Here is a 16,309-nt window from a genome sequence, read left to right on the forward strand (position 1 = left end):
TGTTACAGGCATCCTCAAAGTGTAAAAGAATTTACCATTTGTCCAGGGAGCACATTGAAGCTTAGGTAGGCTAACGAACGCTGAGCACGAGAAAATCCTGAGGCGCATAGTTAGATGAGAGCTGTGTGGGTCTCTCTGTCCGATCTGACACACACTCGTAGAGCGACAAGCCGCGCTGATTACAGGAATCTGCTCACAGCATCATTCAGAATAACTGATCCATGACAGACAGCCAGGTTATGTAACGGCCAAACCGCCACCTTCGGGAACACAGGCGCAAAAATAACTCAACACTGACCCCTAGTGTTAGACCTCTGCTTGAACTGTAGATTTAGGCCCCTGCAGAATCAGGGCAACCTTGACAGCAGTATGATCAAAAATGCAGTGGAGGAGTTGAATTCCACTGGGTTTTGGGAAACAAAATAAAAGCAACAATGAAGTACTCCATATTACGACTGTTTTTATATGGTTAAAAGCTAAACTCTGACGGATATTCTCCTTAAGCTTGCTGAATAACTGTCTACAGCACAGCACACCAGACTATGCAGAGGCACGGTCTACATAAACCGCAATCCTGTGGACGGTAGCAAGACACCAGAGCGGCTGAGGAATCCATGTAGTACCATGCCACCCAGGCGTGCAATTATAGAGGTGTAAAGATTATAGGGCCACCTGGTGGTTGGAGGCTGGAATTTTATAGAGAAACACACTGTAAACCATATGGTGTTCGTGAGGATGTATATAAAAAAAAAACAAGCTACAAAAACAAGATATCATATCTTTTTATTTCCATAGAACATTATTAAGGAAGCTCACACATACAAATCCAATGGTACAGTATACAAATGTGTGCACTCTGTACATTACGTTAAAAGGACAAGAGCATTTTCAGCAGCTGGAAACATTAGGAAATGGACGCGGCTCGTGAAGCAGCCGACGACGCTCTGCTCGGGAAAACAGCCTTTCATCTTGGCATCAGATTTTAAAAACACTGGTGCGCAGTCAGATGACCAAACACCAGCTTCGCACAACACAGGTCACTAACATCAATTTAGGTCCTGAATTTATACTGGCCAGTATCGTGGGCTGTTACTGGTCCTTCTTAAGCGGGCTGAGTCATCGGCAACCAACCACTAGAAGTGTTACTAAACCACAAGGGAATGAACATGGAGAAGCATGTAAATGGGCCTCGTCTGGAAATCCTCTAGTCTGGTTTGTCCGAATCTGATGGAGGAACAACCCCTGGCTGAGAGTGAATTACCTAAAATACTGTGACCGTGGCAAATAACCGCCATATGGTCCCATCATTAAGTCAGATGGACAGCGATGGGCTTTATGGATCAAACTAATGGGTCTGAGTACAGAGCAATGGTGAGGAAAGCCCTAAAGACTCAAAGTGGCGAGTCTCAAGCACTTCTACCATTCCACGTCTCTTAGGAAGGGGACTCCACTGAGAACAGCTCTCCTTAAACATAATGACAGCTGATATTTTCAAAGGAAATTGTGCTCTTGTAGCAACATGCGACTACGCCCCAGCGTACACGCAAGCTCCTGCAGTTCCGCCGGATACCTAATGAGGGTGCCAGAGAGGCGTCCAGAACAGGGCCTGTCTCAGAGTCTGAACAGAGCAAGGCAGAACCAGGCTTTGGTCAACTTGTTTGCATTATCTCATATCATACAACAAAGATTCAATCTAAAACAAAATTATTGTGCCCCATTAAAAAGAAGAAGAAAAAAAACAAATTAGATTCTGCATGCAAACAAATACGAAAATAAATATGGTGTGTGTGTGTGTATGTGGCCTAAGAGTAAGCAGAGACTGGGGGCGGCATCAGGACAATGAAGATAAAGGAACATCTCGAAGATTCAAAATGATTATTATACATATTCTGCATGGATGATAAAAAATCTAACTTGAATTTCTGCAATGATGCCGACAGTCTCTAAAGGCCACATTGATGAGTCCTCTGGGGAAGGGAGAGGCGCGTGTCACAGCCCAGACGAGGGCTGGCCGCTGACATTGGCTTCCTATTGGACACATCCACGCTCATCCCCGGGGAACAGTCTGGCCCTTCGACACTTCAGGATGGGTGCGCAACTCTGACTCTCTCCTACGCGCCAAGTGTCCGTCTGTCGTGTTCTACGTGCCAGGGGCGCCCTGGGTAGCTCAGAAGACGGATATCAAGGCAAAAACACCGTAGAGGAGGGCGCAGGGATAAGCCACAAGGAGCTGCTGTCCGTCCATGGCCAGGGCTGAGATGAAGATCTTCGAGGCAGATAAGCTGCACCAGCCGATGATCACTGCGGTCACGACGACTCCCATCATGCCCCTGCCACCGCAGAAAACCCCCCCATTTCAGGTCTCTGAAAGTGACATCTCTAGACGAAAACAGCCAGAGTGGCGGGTGGAGGGAGAGGGTACTTACTGCAGCGAGAAGACGACAGCCACGCTGGACAGGAGGATCATGGGAAGCAGGCAGTAGCCCAGGACGCTGGCCACGCAGCCGAAGGAGACGCCCGTCACGCTCATCAGGTTCAGCAGGCAGTACATGGCCACGCAGCCGATGGCGCTGATGCCGTAGACATAGCCAAACTGGATCTTCCCGGCCTGACAGACACACAGACGGCCCGGTCAGCGAGTCGGCGGCCGGGCATAGACCCTACGGGGCCCCCCCAGCACTGTCGCCCCAGGACAGAAGCGTCTGAGGGCGGGAAGCCTTACGAAGCAGAAACACGCCATGAAAAGCAGAATCAAGCAATATGTGGGGGCGGGGCAGCGGCGCAGGCAAGTCCGGAACCTTCCCCGAACATGCATGGAGCGGCAGGCTCAGACTAATGTCTACGCCGGGACAGGCGGACAGAATGCAAGGAGCAAGCATGTCCACCGAAGGCATACAGCGAATTCACAGGAACACACTACACACATCTCAAACCAATGCTTATATAATACCAGTAAGGTCATAACTGAAACAGATACGCAAGAACGGCCACTGAGAGCGGAGTACAGTGCAGCACGACCTGTCCTTTCGCATGGGTGGGGTCAGCGGAGCGGAGTACAGTGCAGCACGACCTGTCCTTTCGCATGGGGGCGGTCAGCACATGGGGGGGGTTAGGGGTAAGCCTGCGCAAGGGCCAACGCTGAAACACGGTGACCGACGCCATAGCGACTCATTTAATCACAACCTACTGCCCGCTGTCCACACAGCTGACATCAGAGAGGGATCGTCTTTCCAGACACAGACCGGCATGAGGAGATTTTATTAAGGCTTCATATAGGTAAACGCATCCAGCACTTCAGCAGGAAGCAGGACACTGACGCTCTGCTCATGAGCTTCCCGATGCAGACGCTCCCGACGATCCTCACCAGCAGCAGCGTGGCCCCGAAGGCCAGGCAGAAGACCATGGGGCCGGCCATGTCCGTCTCATTCATGATGCTGCCATCTGCTGCCTTCATGGGGTGCAGCACCGTCAGTGTCTTCTGCCAGATGTGGTCAAAGTTGATTCCTAGTTCTGCCGATGTTCAGGATAAAGGAATGCTTCACAGACAGGCTTACAGTACCAGTAACAGCAGCATAGTTCTAAGTAAAATAATAATAATAATAATAATAATAATAATGGCACTTTACTGATCCCTTGTGGGGACATTCGCCTCGCATGACACACAGACACACATGTAGGTGAGAATAAGCTTGGCAGTGAGGGGCAGCCACCTGGTGCAGCACCTATGGAGCTGGAGGGCCCAAAGATGAGACTATTCTGCTGAGGTCGGGACTTGAACAGGCAACCTTCCGATCACAGGCACAGAGGCTTAGCCCACTGAGCTGCAAACTCCCCCCTAATAAATACCAATATATAGCCATATTGTGAATTTAATCTGTGTGATATAGATCAATGGGACATGAGAAAAAAGGTAAAGGACATGCATCAGACCCAGGACATCGGGCCCCAGCCAGAACAGTCCAGCGGCCCCGCTTGCGCCACCTGCCGGCGGCCTTACCCTCCAAGAGGGGCGGCTCATCCTCAAAGCTGCTGCCGTATATGGGCTGCGAGGCGCTGGGCGTGAAGGCCGGCGTCGGCTGGTAGATGTGCCCCGTGTAGGGCTGCTGTGCCATGCCCGGGGATGGGACCCCATAACCTCCCGGTTGCTGGGAGTAGCCGTAGCCTCCGTACGGTCTGTGGAAACAACAGAGATGTTACTCGCCTCCCCCGTCCTTTTGCTTCCCGGGGAAAAGGCACAAACCAAAATAAGGGCACATTAACTAGCAGAGGCAGCTGACCACTCACTAAACATGAAGGGTCTTTTAAGAGGTACATGTATTCTGCATTTTATAGGTCACATCCTTCATTAAGCACAGCCAATCAGATTCTAGAGATGTTCTCCTTGGAAGGCCTTATACATTGATAGATGCTCACGTTTCACGGTCAAACGCTTTGGCTTGATGAGTCATCTCAAGCCAGGAAAATTATCATTCATTATAATTGATAAGAACAACAATTATAATTATTGTTAATATTCACAATGATAATTATATTACATTGGCACTAAAACAACACATCCATTCAGTATTTTATTTAACACATTCAGATGCGATTAATTTATTAAACGACTTTCTCTCTACTATGTTGTAAGGCAAGCCATTCAGCACATCAAACATCTTCTCTCTTTAGTTCATCCACCTTTTCTTCTACAATAAGCTGCAGTTCCTGTGTCTCTGATGATTCCGTTTTTTTCTGAAAAGAGGAAACTCTTCTTCTCCCTTTTTCTGGTTCTTAGACTTAACAAGACACTGGCATGCCTCAGATGCCATTTTACAGGCGGAATGTGCTAACACAGCCGGTATGCGTATGCACTGCCAGTGCTCAGTGTGGGCTTGTCTGTCTAGTTAAACCAGGACTGGGCATTTAGGATAACGGGTTACTGCAGAGTTACTGCTACTGGGAATAATACACTTTATCAACTTTACATGCATAAATGATAATTATCAATAAATGGTCCTTCACCTTAGTACCTTATGCCTGCTGTTTAGGGACTGCTTTGCCACCAAAATCAGTAGCGAAAAATAATTTCATTGCATGAAACTGTATGCTAAATCCTTCCTGAACACGATTTACTGAACAATAAAAATTGACAAAAAATACTGAAAACAATCATTAAAGACTATTTCTAAGAAGGGATACGTGACATACTTGTTATATGAATCTTCCGTGTTGGCATAGCCGTAGGCGGCCTGGCCTTGGTCATCTACACTGTAACTGGACTCGTAGAAATCAGTTTTGAAGTTGTCAAACCCTGACATTTCAAATCAGCCTGAAAAAGAACATTTCCATATTTCAGGAAGATCAGCATATGAGTCAAATATCACAGAAAAGCAAGTTAAAACTACAAATTTACAAGACAGTCATTAAGATGAAATAACAGAAAAGCAAATATTTGATTAAAATAACTCCAACGCAAAAAAAGGATCAGCCCTAGGGGGTCCGAAAATGACCTGAAAAATCTTCACAGCCTAAACAGCTTACAGAGCATGGCCTTAAAAACACTATAAATCCACTTAGAAGCTATTTTAACTCATTATATTTCTTGAACCGAAACTAATATCCATTAATGGAGTTAACGGTGAAAATAACCAGTGATAGACTGACGCATATACAGCGAGCCTTCGTATGAGGTAGTTTAACACTTTTGTGATTTAGCGATAAGCCATTCTAGCAGAATGTGCCTGTTAAGGGCCTGTAACACAAACCCAGTGCCGGTTATGGGCCGGTACCAAGGGCTCCACAGCAATCTCAGCTTCACCAACCAAGAAAGACAAATGGCAACGCAACCCATACAACTTAGTTTCTACAACTCACGCCACCTGACCCAAAGCTAGTTTAACGATATCTGAGTCGACATTAAAAACAACCATAAAAATATTTATATGTGGGGTATTACCGTATGATGGTCTCTATCTAGAACACCCCCCGCACGATCCGCTCTCTGCCGCTCCGATGCTACGTGTCAAAGAGACCCCAAAACCACTTCCGGGTGAGGGACGCCTTCGCCGCCGGACTTCCGGTTGCAGTCTATTTTGAAACATGATCCGGAAACAGATCAACCTCTCCGGCCGCACTGTTACATAAATACGAGTGACGTCCTTTACAGCCGATCTCAGATCAGTTAGTAAAGGCGTGTTGTTTTCGTTCCGGGTAAAGGAAACGGTTTTCTAGCCGAGCGAGTCGAGCGAATGTCAGGGCATTTTATTTTTAAACCACCATAACAATCATATGGTACTTCCTCGTTTTATGTAGATTAAAAGTAAAACATTGATGAAACGAAATTACAGATCGCCTTTTTGTTTAACTAAGCGTATTGTATTTTCGGTATACTATAATAATCTGATGCATGATTTTAATATGCTAAAATGACCCTGAATCATATTGTCATGTCTAGTAAAACTGTATCATCGGTAGCGCTGTTATCTCTCATCTCCAGGGGTGAGAGGTCTTTCCCTGTGGTTCTGATTTCCTCTGGGTACTCTGTCACAGTCCTTAGGGGAGATGACAGGCCAGTAGTTATGTGTTTTCAATACCTTGCTCATGCCTTAAAGCATGTTGCTTGAGCAAAAGGGGGTAAACATTTATTTTGTAGGTGTACCTAATAAAATATCAGCCCATTTAGTGCTTATATATGTGGGTAAACAAAAATACTGTCATGCAATATTCAGTAATGATTATTGCTACAGCTTGGTCACCATGATAATGAAAGAAAATGAAACACGTTCTATGTACAGTTTTACATGTAACCTGGACTGGACTATAGCTGCAGGCAGGTGGAAACTGGAAAGGAATCTGACTGGTGACATAATGAGATATACAACTCGAGCTTCATTCCACCTCAGGAATCACCAAGGCCTCTCCACATATCCATAATCCATGTCAGGGAGGACATTTTGAGGTAGAACAGGATTTGTAAACTGCCTTTTCAATTAAAAGTACCCAGATTTCACTTGAGCACTGAGTTCTTGCTGTGTGCTGATTGGTCAGTCTCCTATAATCATGCATGTGTCACTAATGCTAATGTGAAACAGCTGGATGAGTCTTTCAGTCAAGGAAACAAACCAGTCAAAGCACAAGAAGAGCTGAACTATTTAGCCGAGCACAGGAGCCTTTCGGTTTGGAAGTAGTTTGTAAAACCTAGAGTAGCTCAAAGTGTCCTCCTTGACATGAATTATCTGGTCACCCTATCTCCACACTGTAGTATTTTGTTGTTATTTAACAGACTTAGCCCTGTCAATAGTTAGTCTGTGCCGTGTGTTTGTGGTAGTGTTGTAGTCAAGACGGCCTAAACCAAGACCAAGACATTGCCGAGACTGGAGGGTATCAAGACCAAGACACTGCCGAGACTTGAGGGTACCAAGACCAAGACTGGTCGAGACCAAGACCGAAAACAGACTAGGGCTAGAATCAACATCACATTACTCAGATCAACTGTAGAGAAAAAAGGTATTGCTGTAAAGTGTCATTACTCGTTAAATCAAATTCATGTTATCTTTTCAATTATATTGTCCATATGTCCATATGTCTCTCATTTAAAATCTCCCAGATTTGTCATAGTTACGAGGCCTGATGGAAAATAATATTCTCAGCAATCCTCTCCTATAACCATTTTATCAGACCTCGTCAAGGGAAAGAGATGGGATGTACCAGAAAGATGTTCATATTAAGTCTCTTATACCAGGGACAGAGGCCTTGGGTAAGCTATGAATACAGCTATGTAATGATCCTTTGCTTTGAATTGAAGAGAATGAGCCTCCAGTTTGACTTGCACCTCCAAGACAGTGCTTTCTAATCAATGTAAAATACCTAATTTATTTGAATTATAACTATGCTATAGACTTCGCGGACATTTTCGGACATTTCTTTGCCGACTTCGCTATGATGCAATGTGTATGATGTGTGTGGACTGTGAAGCACTGGCAGTGTCCATTGAGAAAATGTATAAAATGTAACGTTTTTAAAATAGATGCAGTTGACTGGTTGCATTTGAATTGAGGCGCGTAATAAATAATGATACTCTTCTGTGAGAATGTGCTATTTTCTCTTTTTTCCCCCCATCCCATCGAGACCGCTATGTCCGAGACCAAGACAAGACCGAGACCAAATAGTCGAGACCAAGACAAGACCGAGACCACAAAAAATTGGTCTCGAGAACTACAGCACTAGTTTGTGGCACCTTCTGATCATATTTCTGTCCTGGAAAAAGGAAGGACTCAAATGTGCAGCTTTTTTTCATCAGGCTTGTAATTTCTCATGAATTGAAAATGCAGTTTGATAGGTCAAGCACAGCGGTGTCAATGCGGTAAACCGTTACTGAAACTGGGTAGATTGATGGAGCAGACGTATATGTGGGTGATGGTGTAAAAGTGTATTAGTGCATTCCAGTGTAAAAACAAGCATATGATGAGAAAAAAACATGCTTAATTTGCAACAGGCTTTCTGGATTGAACCGTAAATCATTCCGACACACCAAAGAGCCACTCTTATTGCATCCTTGGCTGATTTCACCACTGAATGTTTTTTGTCTCTCAGGATGTCTGAACATTAGCGGATGCCATTTTTACACAGGCCCTCTGAATGTGGGCTGGAATATTCCAGAGGGTGCATTGAATGTAGGCCACTGATCCGCTCTGCAGAGATGATTGCATCTCCCTCTGATATTGGGATTAGCCCTATATAATTGTCAAAAAGACAGTAGGGTCATTTCCCCTCACACTTCCTTCTCCTCCCTTCATCATGTGGTTAGGATCATGCAGAGGTGGTGCATTGCATGTTCCATTCATTTCTGGTTGGCTGTCTGTGTTTTTTGTGCCGTCTGCTGTGGAATATGTTGGAGCACTTTCTGTCAGTGTCTTTGCACAGGACCTGATGAGCAAGTTGAGGCTTATCTGCCAGGCAGGTCTGTTGGTGAGGCTGCTGGCTGCAGCGGAGGTTCTGCTACAGGGATGAGGAGAAAACACCCGACAGGGCTCAGCCTGGGTGAGAAGAGGATTCATTTAAGCTGTACGGCAGAGCTGTTGTACCACATAGTTACAAACTGCTCCTTCACAAGAGGACTGTTGGAAAAGGCCTGATGTGAGTTTCTTTTCTGTTCCATCCACCCATGTTTGCTCTCTGACCAGCAGGGGGCGACTGTCAGGATGAGCAGGCTGCTGTCTTGTGTGAGTTGCACCTATGACATCATCTTAATTAGCATAGCATAGGCTTAATTCAAGTCCTGACATTGAGTCTATTCAGAGACACTGATTGCTCCAGACAGAGCCAGATGGTTCATCCACTCAATCTGAAACAAGAGGAAAAAAATAAAACAGATACTGAAGTGCTGAATATTTACCCAAAGCGACACAGAGAATCTGGCACATTTGATAGTAAACATGAGCCATATAATCTTTCCATTTTCTTTAACAAAAACAAAAGCTGGGTATGACAGTCACAAATCTCCCATGGTAGAATGACACTGATGCCTAGCAACATGTTCACAAAGAAGCAGGGAGAGCCCCATCCCCGCAGTGCCGCAGTCATCTTCCAAACAGCCCTGTTTTTAAGGTTTTCCTCACCACTCAGCGTGGGGCACAATGGCAGAATGCATCCAGCATGTGTAATATCCCTCTGTCATGTGTTTGCATCTTGTTCCCAGAATTCCTATTCCAGGAGAATTTTACTTAGAACCTGATTGAAATCAAAAACCCCCAGTGAAGGGTCTTATTCTCCAGATTATTATTATAATTATTAAGAACATAGCACAAATACAGCATAAATAGGATTATAAGTGAGTGATTGCCAAAGCTCCTGTGCTGCCTGGGGCTGCATTTATAGATCAGTACAGCTATCAAATCTTGCTCCCCATGATCAGTCCTGGATTCTGCCTGTGTGGTTTCCGGCTTTTGTCCCATCCAATTGGTAATGATTTAGATATTGAATCTACTAGAACATGTAAGCTATGGGTAATTTCAGACGTGTGAGATTGGACTTTGTCTGTCTTCAAAGCTGTCAAGCTGCACTTCAGCAGATTCCCTCAAAGGGTCCCTGTGTGCACAGAGAGCCCATCTCTGATAATTAGCACAGCAAGGCCGCTCACCACACAATCGGGGGAAAACGTGAGTATGCATCAGGGACACTCAGCATGAGCTCACACAGTGAAAGGCGGGCACTCGTAAAATGTCCTGGCACGATTCCATGGACATGACGCAAATGAGAAGTGGTGAGTATTCAGGCAGGTATATTTCTGAATAGCAAATGTACAAATCACAGTGGTAGACATAGCTTAAGTGAGACAGAAAGAAGGATAGATAGATAACTAGATAGATGGACAGATAGACAAACAGACACAGATAGATAGATAGATAGATAAGAAGGCTGTTTTTTCCTCCTTCACATTGTCGGACGATAACAGCCATGGTCACGTCATCTCTACACTGCAGAATGAGCCAGTTCCAGCTCTTTTTATTTCTTCACTCCTGGTGCTCCTGGTTCCAGTGGTTTGTGTTTGTGTGTAATGTATTCTTCTGTGTAGAGCTTGCCATTAAAATATAAAGAAATCAACTTTTTTTGCATTAAATGACATTTAAATAATATCTGTGAGTCATATGACAGAGTCACACTTTGAAATAAAGGCTTCTCTTAACACAGGGGGTGGCGGGGGTGGCGGGGGTGGGGGGGGGGGGGTGAAGCTCAACTGCTGCCTCTGTGTCTGCAAAGAACCGACTGGACGTGGGTCCGTGACGGACGAACCGACTGGAGGCGGGTCCGTGACGGGCGAACCGACCGGGGGCGGGTCCGTGACGGGCGAACCGACCGGGGGCGGGTCCGTGACGGACGAACCGACTGGAGGCGGGTCGGTGATGGGCGAACCGCCCGGAGGCGGGTCCGTGACGGGAGAACCGACTGGGGGCGGGTCCGTGACGAGCGAACCGACTGGGGGCGGGTCCGTGACGGGCGAACCTAATGCACCTTCCATCCATCAGTGGAATCGGTGGAGCAGGACACCCCCATGCATCACATGACTTTATTGATTAGACCAGGACACCCCCATGCATCACATGACTTTATTGATTAGACCAGGACACCCCCATGCATCACATGACTTTATTGATTAGACCAGTGTTTCCCAGCAGACCATCTGCAGGTCCCCAAGGCCTGGGTTGGCGTTTGGGAGGGTAGATGGGTAGACTGACATGAACTGACATGAACTGATATGATACAGACCAGCCTGGGGGGGATCCATTTCCAAATAAGCTGACATTTTATTATAGTTTCATAAAATGGCAGAAAAAATAGACCAGATGGCTGAGAAAGTAAGACTGAAGATTGGAGCATGATGTTTGCACTTGGGGGTGGGGGGGACGACAAATAAAAGCCTTCTTGCTTGCCCTGCGTGTCGACGCCCATATCTGACGCACATATAACCTATTATGTTGCCTGCTGATTAGGAGGTGTTTCTCAGCCTGGTTGTCTGGGACCCCTAGACGGTCCATGTTCCGAAATGAGGACTGTCAGGCAGGGAGCTGGGAGGGAGCAAAAATGTGGACTGTCAGGCAGGGAGCTGGGAGGGAGCAAAAATGTGAACTGTCAGGCAGGGAGCTGGGAGGGAGCAAAAATGTGAACTGTCTGGCAGGGAGCTGGGAGGGAGCAAAAATGTGGACTGTCTGGCAGGGAGCTGGGAGGGAGCAAAAATGTGGACTGTCTGGCAGGGAGCTGGGAGGGAGCAAAAATGAGGACTGTCAGGCAGGGAGCTGGGAGGGAGCAAAAATGTGGACAGTCTGGCAGGGAGCTGGGAGGGAGCAAAAATGTGGACTGTCAGGCAGGGAGCTGGGAGGGAGCAAAAATTAGGACGTCTGGGGCTCCCCGAGGACCGGCTTGGGAAACACTGCTATAGGGTACCAAACAAACTGCTCTCTGTGACGGAGACGCGCGCGTGGATCCGGGCCGTCCTCTCTCTGCGTCCTTTTGCTGATTTACTACATGCATGTGCATTTGTTTATGAGAATCTGAAAAGGAGCACATGGCAGCTCCGCTGGCCCACAGTGAAATCTCTGCCCCCCCTGCCCCCCGACCCCCCAGTCACTCCACCTGGCATTTCAGGTGTCTGCACTGCGGCCAGTTCAGGGCTGCAGCAAAGCCGGCTGCAGTCTGTCCGCTTTATCAGACACAGCCTGTAGCACACAGCGGGCTGACGAACATCGGCTGCGTTTCCAGTTCACCTTCATTCCTCTGCTGTTTGATCCAGAAGCTTAAATAAACAGTGATGTCCGGATGCAGACGGCTCCTCTGCTTTCAGAGCCCGAATGAGCCACTGTAGAGCTACTGCTCAGCCGTCTGCTGCCTGCCCATCGAATCCCGAGCCAACCTACCCGTGACTTTTAGTCAGGCACTGCTGCAGGGCACCCGGATGCCTTGCCATCCGCTGTACAGCTGAACACTCCCTCTCCTTCGCTGTAGTGGGACCATGTGACACCGGCTCTTTTATGTAACCAGGTGGGATTTTCCGTTTTCTTTGTTGGTGTACATTACAGGCCCCAGTTTCATTTAATTACCAAAAGATATTCATTGGACCCTGAGGATCACAAAGGAAATCGTGGTCGCATGTGCTCTGCTCTGCGTGACGGAGGTTCAGTGCCACGGACAGTGGTTGGGAAATGGGGCCGTGACAGATGGGCCTAACAGGTTAGAGATACAGTCCTGCTGTGCTTGTTAAGATGCCCAGGGACTTGAATTGGGGGGGGGGGGCAGTACTGAGCTGTGGCCCCCCCTCCACAGTCGTCCCCCACAGGATGATCACTTCACTGGGTACCGAGTGCCACCTGAAACAGCCAATCGCTACCTGCTCCCTCCCAACACATCACAGTTTGAGCTAGACCCCCTTTTGCCTTCAGAACTGCCTTAAGTCCTTGTGGCACAGATTCGACAAGGTGCTTGAAACATTCCTCAGGGACCTTGGTCCATATTGACATGGCAACAAATCTGTCAAAGGGATGGACATGATCAGCAACAATACACAGGTAGCTGTGGCATCTACACTCATCTGGCAGCGTTTTCCCAATGTTCCCGATTTCAGTGAGCCTGTGGCCAATGTAGCCTCAGTCTCCTGTTCTTAGCTGACAGGAGCGGCACCCGCTGAGGTCTTCTGCTGCTGTAGCCCATCTGCTTCAAGGTTCAACATGTCGTGCATACAGAGATGCTCTTCTGCATACCTTGGTTGTAGTGACTGGTTATTTGAGTTACTGTTGCCTTTCTATCAGCTTGAACCAGTCTGGCCAGTCTTCTCTGACCTCTGCCAAGGCACTGTCACCCAGAGAACTTCTGCTCACTGGATGTCGTTTCTTTTTCAGCCCATTCTCTGTAAACCTCAGAGATGGTTGTGCATGAAAATCCCAGCAGATCAGCAGTTTCTGAAATACTCACACAAGCCCGTCTGGCACCAACAGTCACGCCACATTCAAAGTCACTTAAATCACGTTTGTTTCCCATTCTGGTATTTGACGTGAACATTAACTGAAGCTGGTGACCCGTACCTGCATGATTTTATACACTGTGCTGCTGACATATGATTGGCTGTTTAGATATTTGCTTCAGTGAGAAGCTGAACTGGTGTAGAGTATGTATACATACCTGAATAAAAGGACGGATGACAGTTAGAAAATCTCCCCTCCCCTTTCCACTGCCCCTGACATGATCTGCAGACTCAAACTTCACGGAATCCAAGCCAAAGAGGCAGCCAGTTAATCACAAATCCAGCGCCAAAATAAGGCACAAATAGCAGGGCGAATCAGTGCAGAAATCACAGGCGACTACACACCATGAGGCTGATCTGTGACTGAAGAACTTTTACTTGTGACCCCATTAGTTGGGTAGTTACATGCGTAAGTGACATGACGTCTGCCTGGACAGCAGGCTGGTTGGTTCTAGAAATGCAGATCAAAAAAATCCAGCTGAACATGAAGAATAATGCCCATGATCAGGCTGGGAACATAAATCTTCAAGGAGAATTACTGCCTGGGAAACATGTCCATTCAATAACAGTCTACCTATGTGTGATATGTAGGTACGTACCTGCTCTAAAAGAAAAAAACATTATTCTAGCTAAAATGATTCTGCTGGAGGATGGGCTGAATATAAATGTGCAATAACAGTGTTCACTTCACTCTCTGAACAAATCTACATGAAAAGGCCCAATTCATGCCGCAGCACGACAGAAAACTGCATGAATTTTATTTATGGCCTAGTTAGAAATGACTGATTTGGGACAAAAAAGTGAATGAATGTGTAGCAGAATAGAAATGAATGGAATAAGTATGTAAAGGTCTGTAGCTTTGGTATTGTAAATGGATCGCTGTTTACGTGACTCACCGTGTTTTATTCATTTTTATGATGGTAATGGACAGAATCATTCATTCAAATTTCTCATTCCGATATTTAGTGTTCCACAGCAAAAGAAACAGAACTTCTGTTTTGCAAATGAAAATATATATAAGGGGCATCAGAAGCATTTTGAATGTGTGCGTGTGTGTGTGTGTGTGTGTGGGGGGGGGGGGGGATACTGGAAAACAGCGCTGGGTGAACTAATATTTTATGTTAAATGTAGGGGGGTCCAAACGAATAATTATGAAATGTGAGGGAGACACATCCCCCTCAGATTTAATGCCGGCGATGCCCATGCTATATATACAGTGTGTTGTGTAGATATATATTTATACAGTCAATTATTCGTTATGCTCGCTGCCCAATGCATTTTTTGCACATGTGCAATGAAACATTTCGAGTGTTTCGTTGATTCTTTCTTAATTCCCACCGGCAATGGAGGTGCGTCACGCTTAATAGTGTCCGCCACTAGATGGCATGTTTCACTCAACATCTCTTGGTGCCTTGGATATTTACACACTTTTCTTGTTTTTATAGTTAATCTTTGCTAAATTAGTTATTATAACAACTAACTCTAGCTGGAAAGAATCCCAAATGAAACACAAATATCATATATATCTTATTTAAGCACCACTAAATAATGTAAGAAAAATGCCTGCAAGTTGTTACATCAAGTCAGTGAGTTATTGAAGGAGCATGGAATATATTTATTACAATGTTCAAGGTGCAAGAATGTATCTTATAGGCAAGTAAACCACAGCCAACAAAAGATAACAGAAATGTTTTGAATGCTGAATAAGGCTGGAGGGTAGAATCTGATGTAAACAGGGAGCAATTGTTTTAATGTTTATGTGGGAAACAAATGTCATTGTTTGAAATACCAGAGGGAACAATCATTTTCAAATGAATAATAATTATTCAATTATTGAACAATTCCAGTTTTATATTGTATAGAAATCTTTAAAATGTTTATTTCAAAGCAAATTATTATATTAATTGAAAATAAATTATTAAAAGCTAAGCACCATGAGTAATGCTACACAGGGCTGGTGTGTAGGTTAGTAGGTGGGGGGTCTGGTCCCCATTCTCAGATGGTTGTGTGTTCCATTCCCAGTGGGTTGTGTGTTCCATTCTCAGAGGGTCATGTGTTCCATTCCCAGAGGGCTGTGGGTTCCACTCCCAGTAGGTTGTGTGTTCCATTCCCAGATGGTTGTGTGTTCCATTCCCAGTGGGTTGTGTGTTCCATTCCTAGAGGGTTGTGGGTTTTTCTGAGACACTACTCCAGGACTGCTGGAAGCATGCTTTCACCTGTATATATGCCTGTCACTCTCATGGAGAGTAAAAGCTGTAAAAACTGCCCAATTTCCCTGCAGGGATAAATAATGTGTTTTAGGTGTTTTTTTCAATATATGGAACATTCCATTTTGGGGAAATAAACAGAACACACTACTGGCTGTGGGTGCAGATCAGGGTCTCGCCTTCTGTTTGGATCTTTCAGCCTTTTAAAGGGACATTGGAATATCGGTCAGGCTGTGCGGCTGCTGCTTTGGCGTTTGTCCAGCACGACCCACCGTGAAGCCATGTTTTCTCTCTGAAAACTTATGACAGCCCCAGCCATCGACACAGGAATCAGGAGGACCAGAGTGTACATTCAGAAGGGCCATTTGATTATTTACCAGTTATATAGCTTCATGTTTTGCTGTTCATTCATTTTCTGCTTTTGAATAGTGGTTCTCAGTCAGAGATCAATTAAGAATGTAAGAATAAAATTACAGGATCTCAAGTAAACAACTACAACAATAACAACAACAACAACAACAATAATAATAATTCATAGACCTATAGCTATTTATGTGTCTGTGGTTATGAATACTAAGTGTGATGACGAATATGAATATTTATTGAGTATGAA

At 45.7% G+C, this 16,309-nt stretch overlaps 1 protein-coding gene across 1 annotated transcript; it reads right to left on the reverse strand.

Moving 5' to 3' along the window:
- Nucleotides 1-766: 766 nt before the first annotated feature.
- On the reverse strand, nucleotides 767-6,069 carry yipf5 (Yip1 domain family, member 5). The gene is made up of 6 exons (XM_023791573.2): nucleotides 5,936-6,069; nucleotides 5,188-5,308; nucleotides 3,998-4,173; nucleotides 3,365-3,510; nucleotides 2,427-2,608; nucleotides 767-2,330 (listed from the first exon to the last, which is right to left on the reverse strand). The coding sequence occupies exons 2-6, from the start codon at nucleotides 5,295-5,297 to the stop codon at nucleotides 2,168-2,170; spliced, it is 777 nt and encodes a 258-aa protein (XP_023647341.1). The 5' UTR covers nucleotides 5,298-5,308; nucleotides 5,936-6,069; the 3' UTR covers nucleotides 767-2,167.
- Nucleotides 6,070-16,309: the final 10,240 nt, after the last annotated feature.

This window comes from Paramormyrops kingsleyae, chromosome 10 (assembly GCF_048594095.1).
Source record: "Paramormyrops kingsleyae isolate MSU_618 chromosome 10, PKINGS_0.4, whole genome shotgun sequence".
NCBI classification, from domain to species: Eukaryota; Metazoa; Chordata; class Actinopteri; order Osteoglossiformes; family Mormyridae; genus Paramormyrops; species Paramormyrops kingsleyae.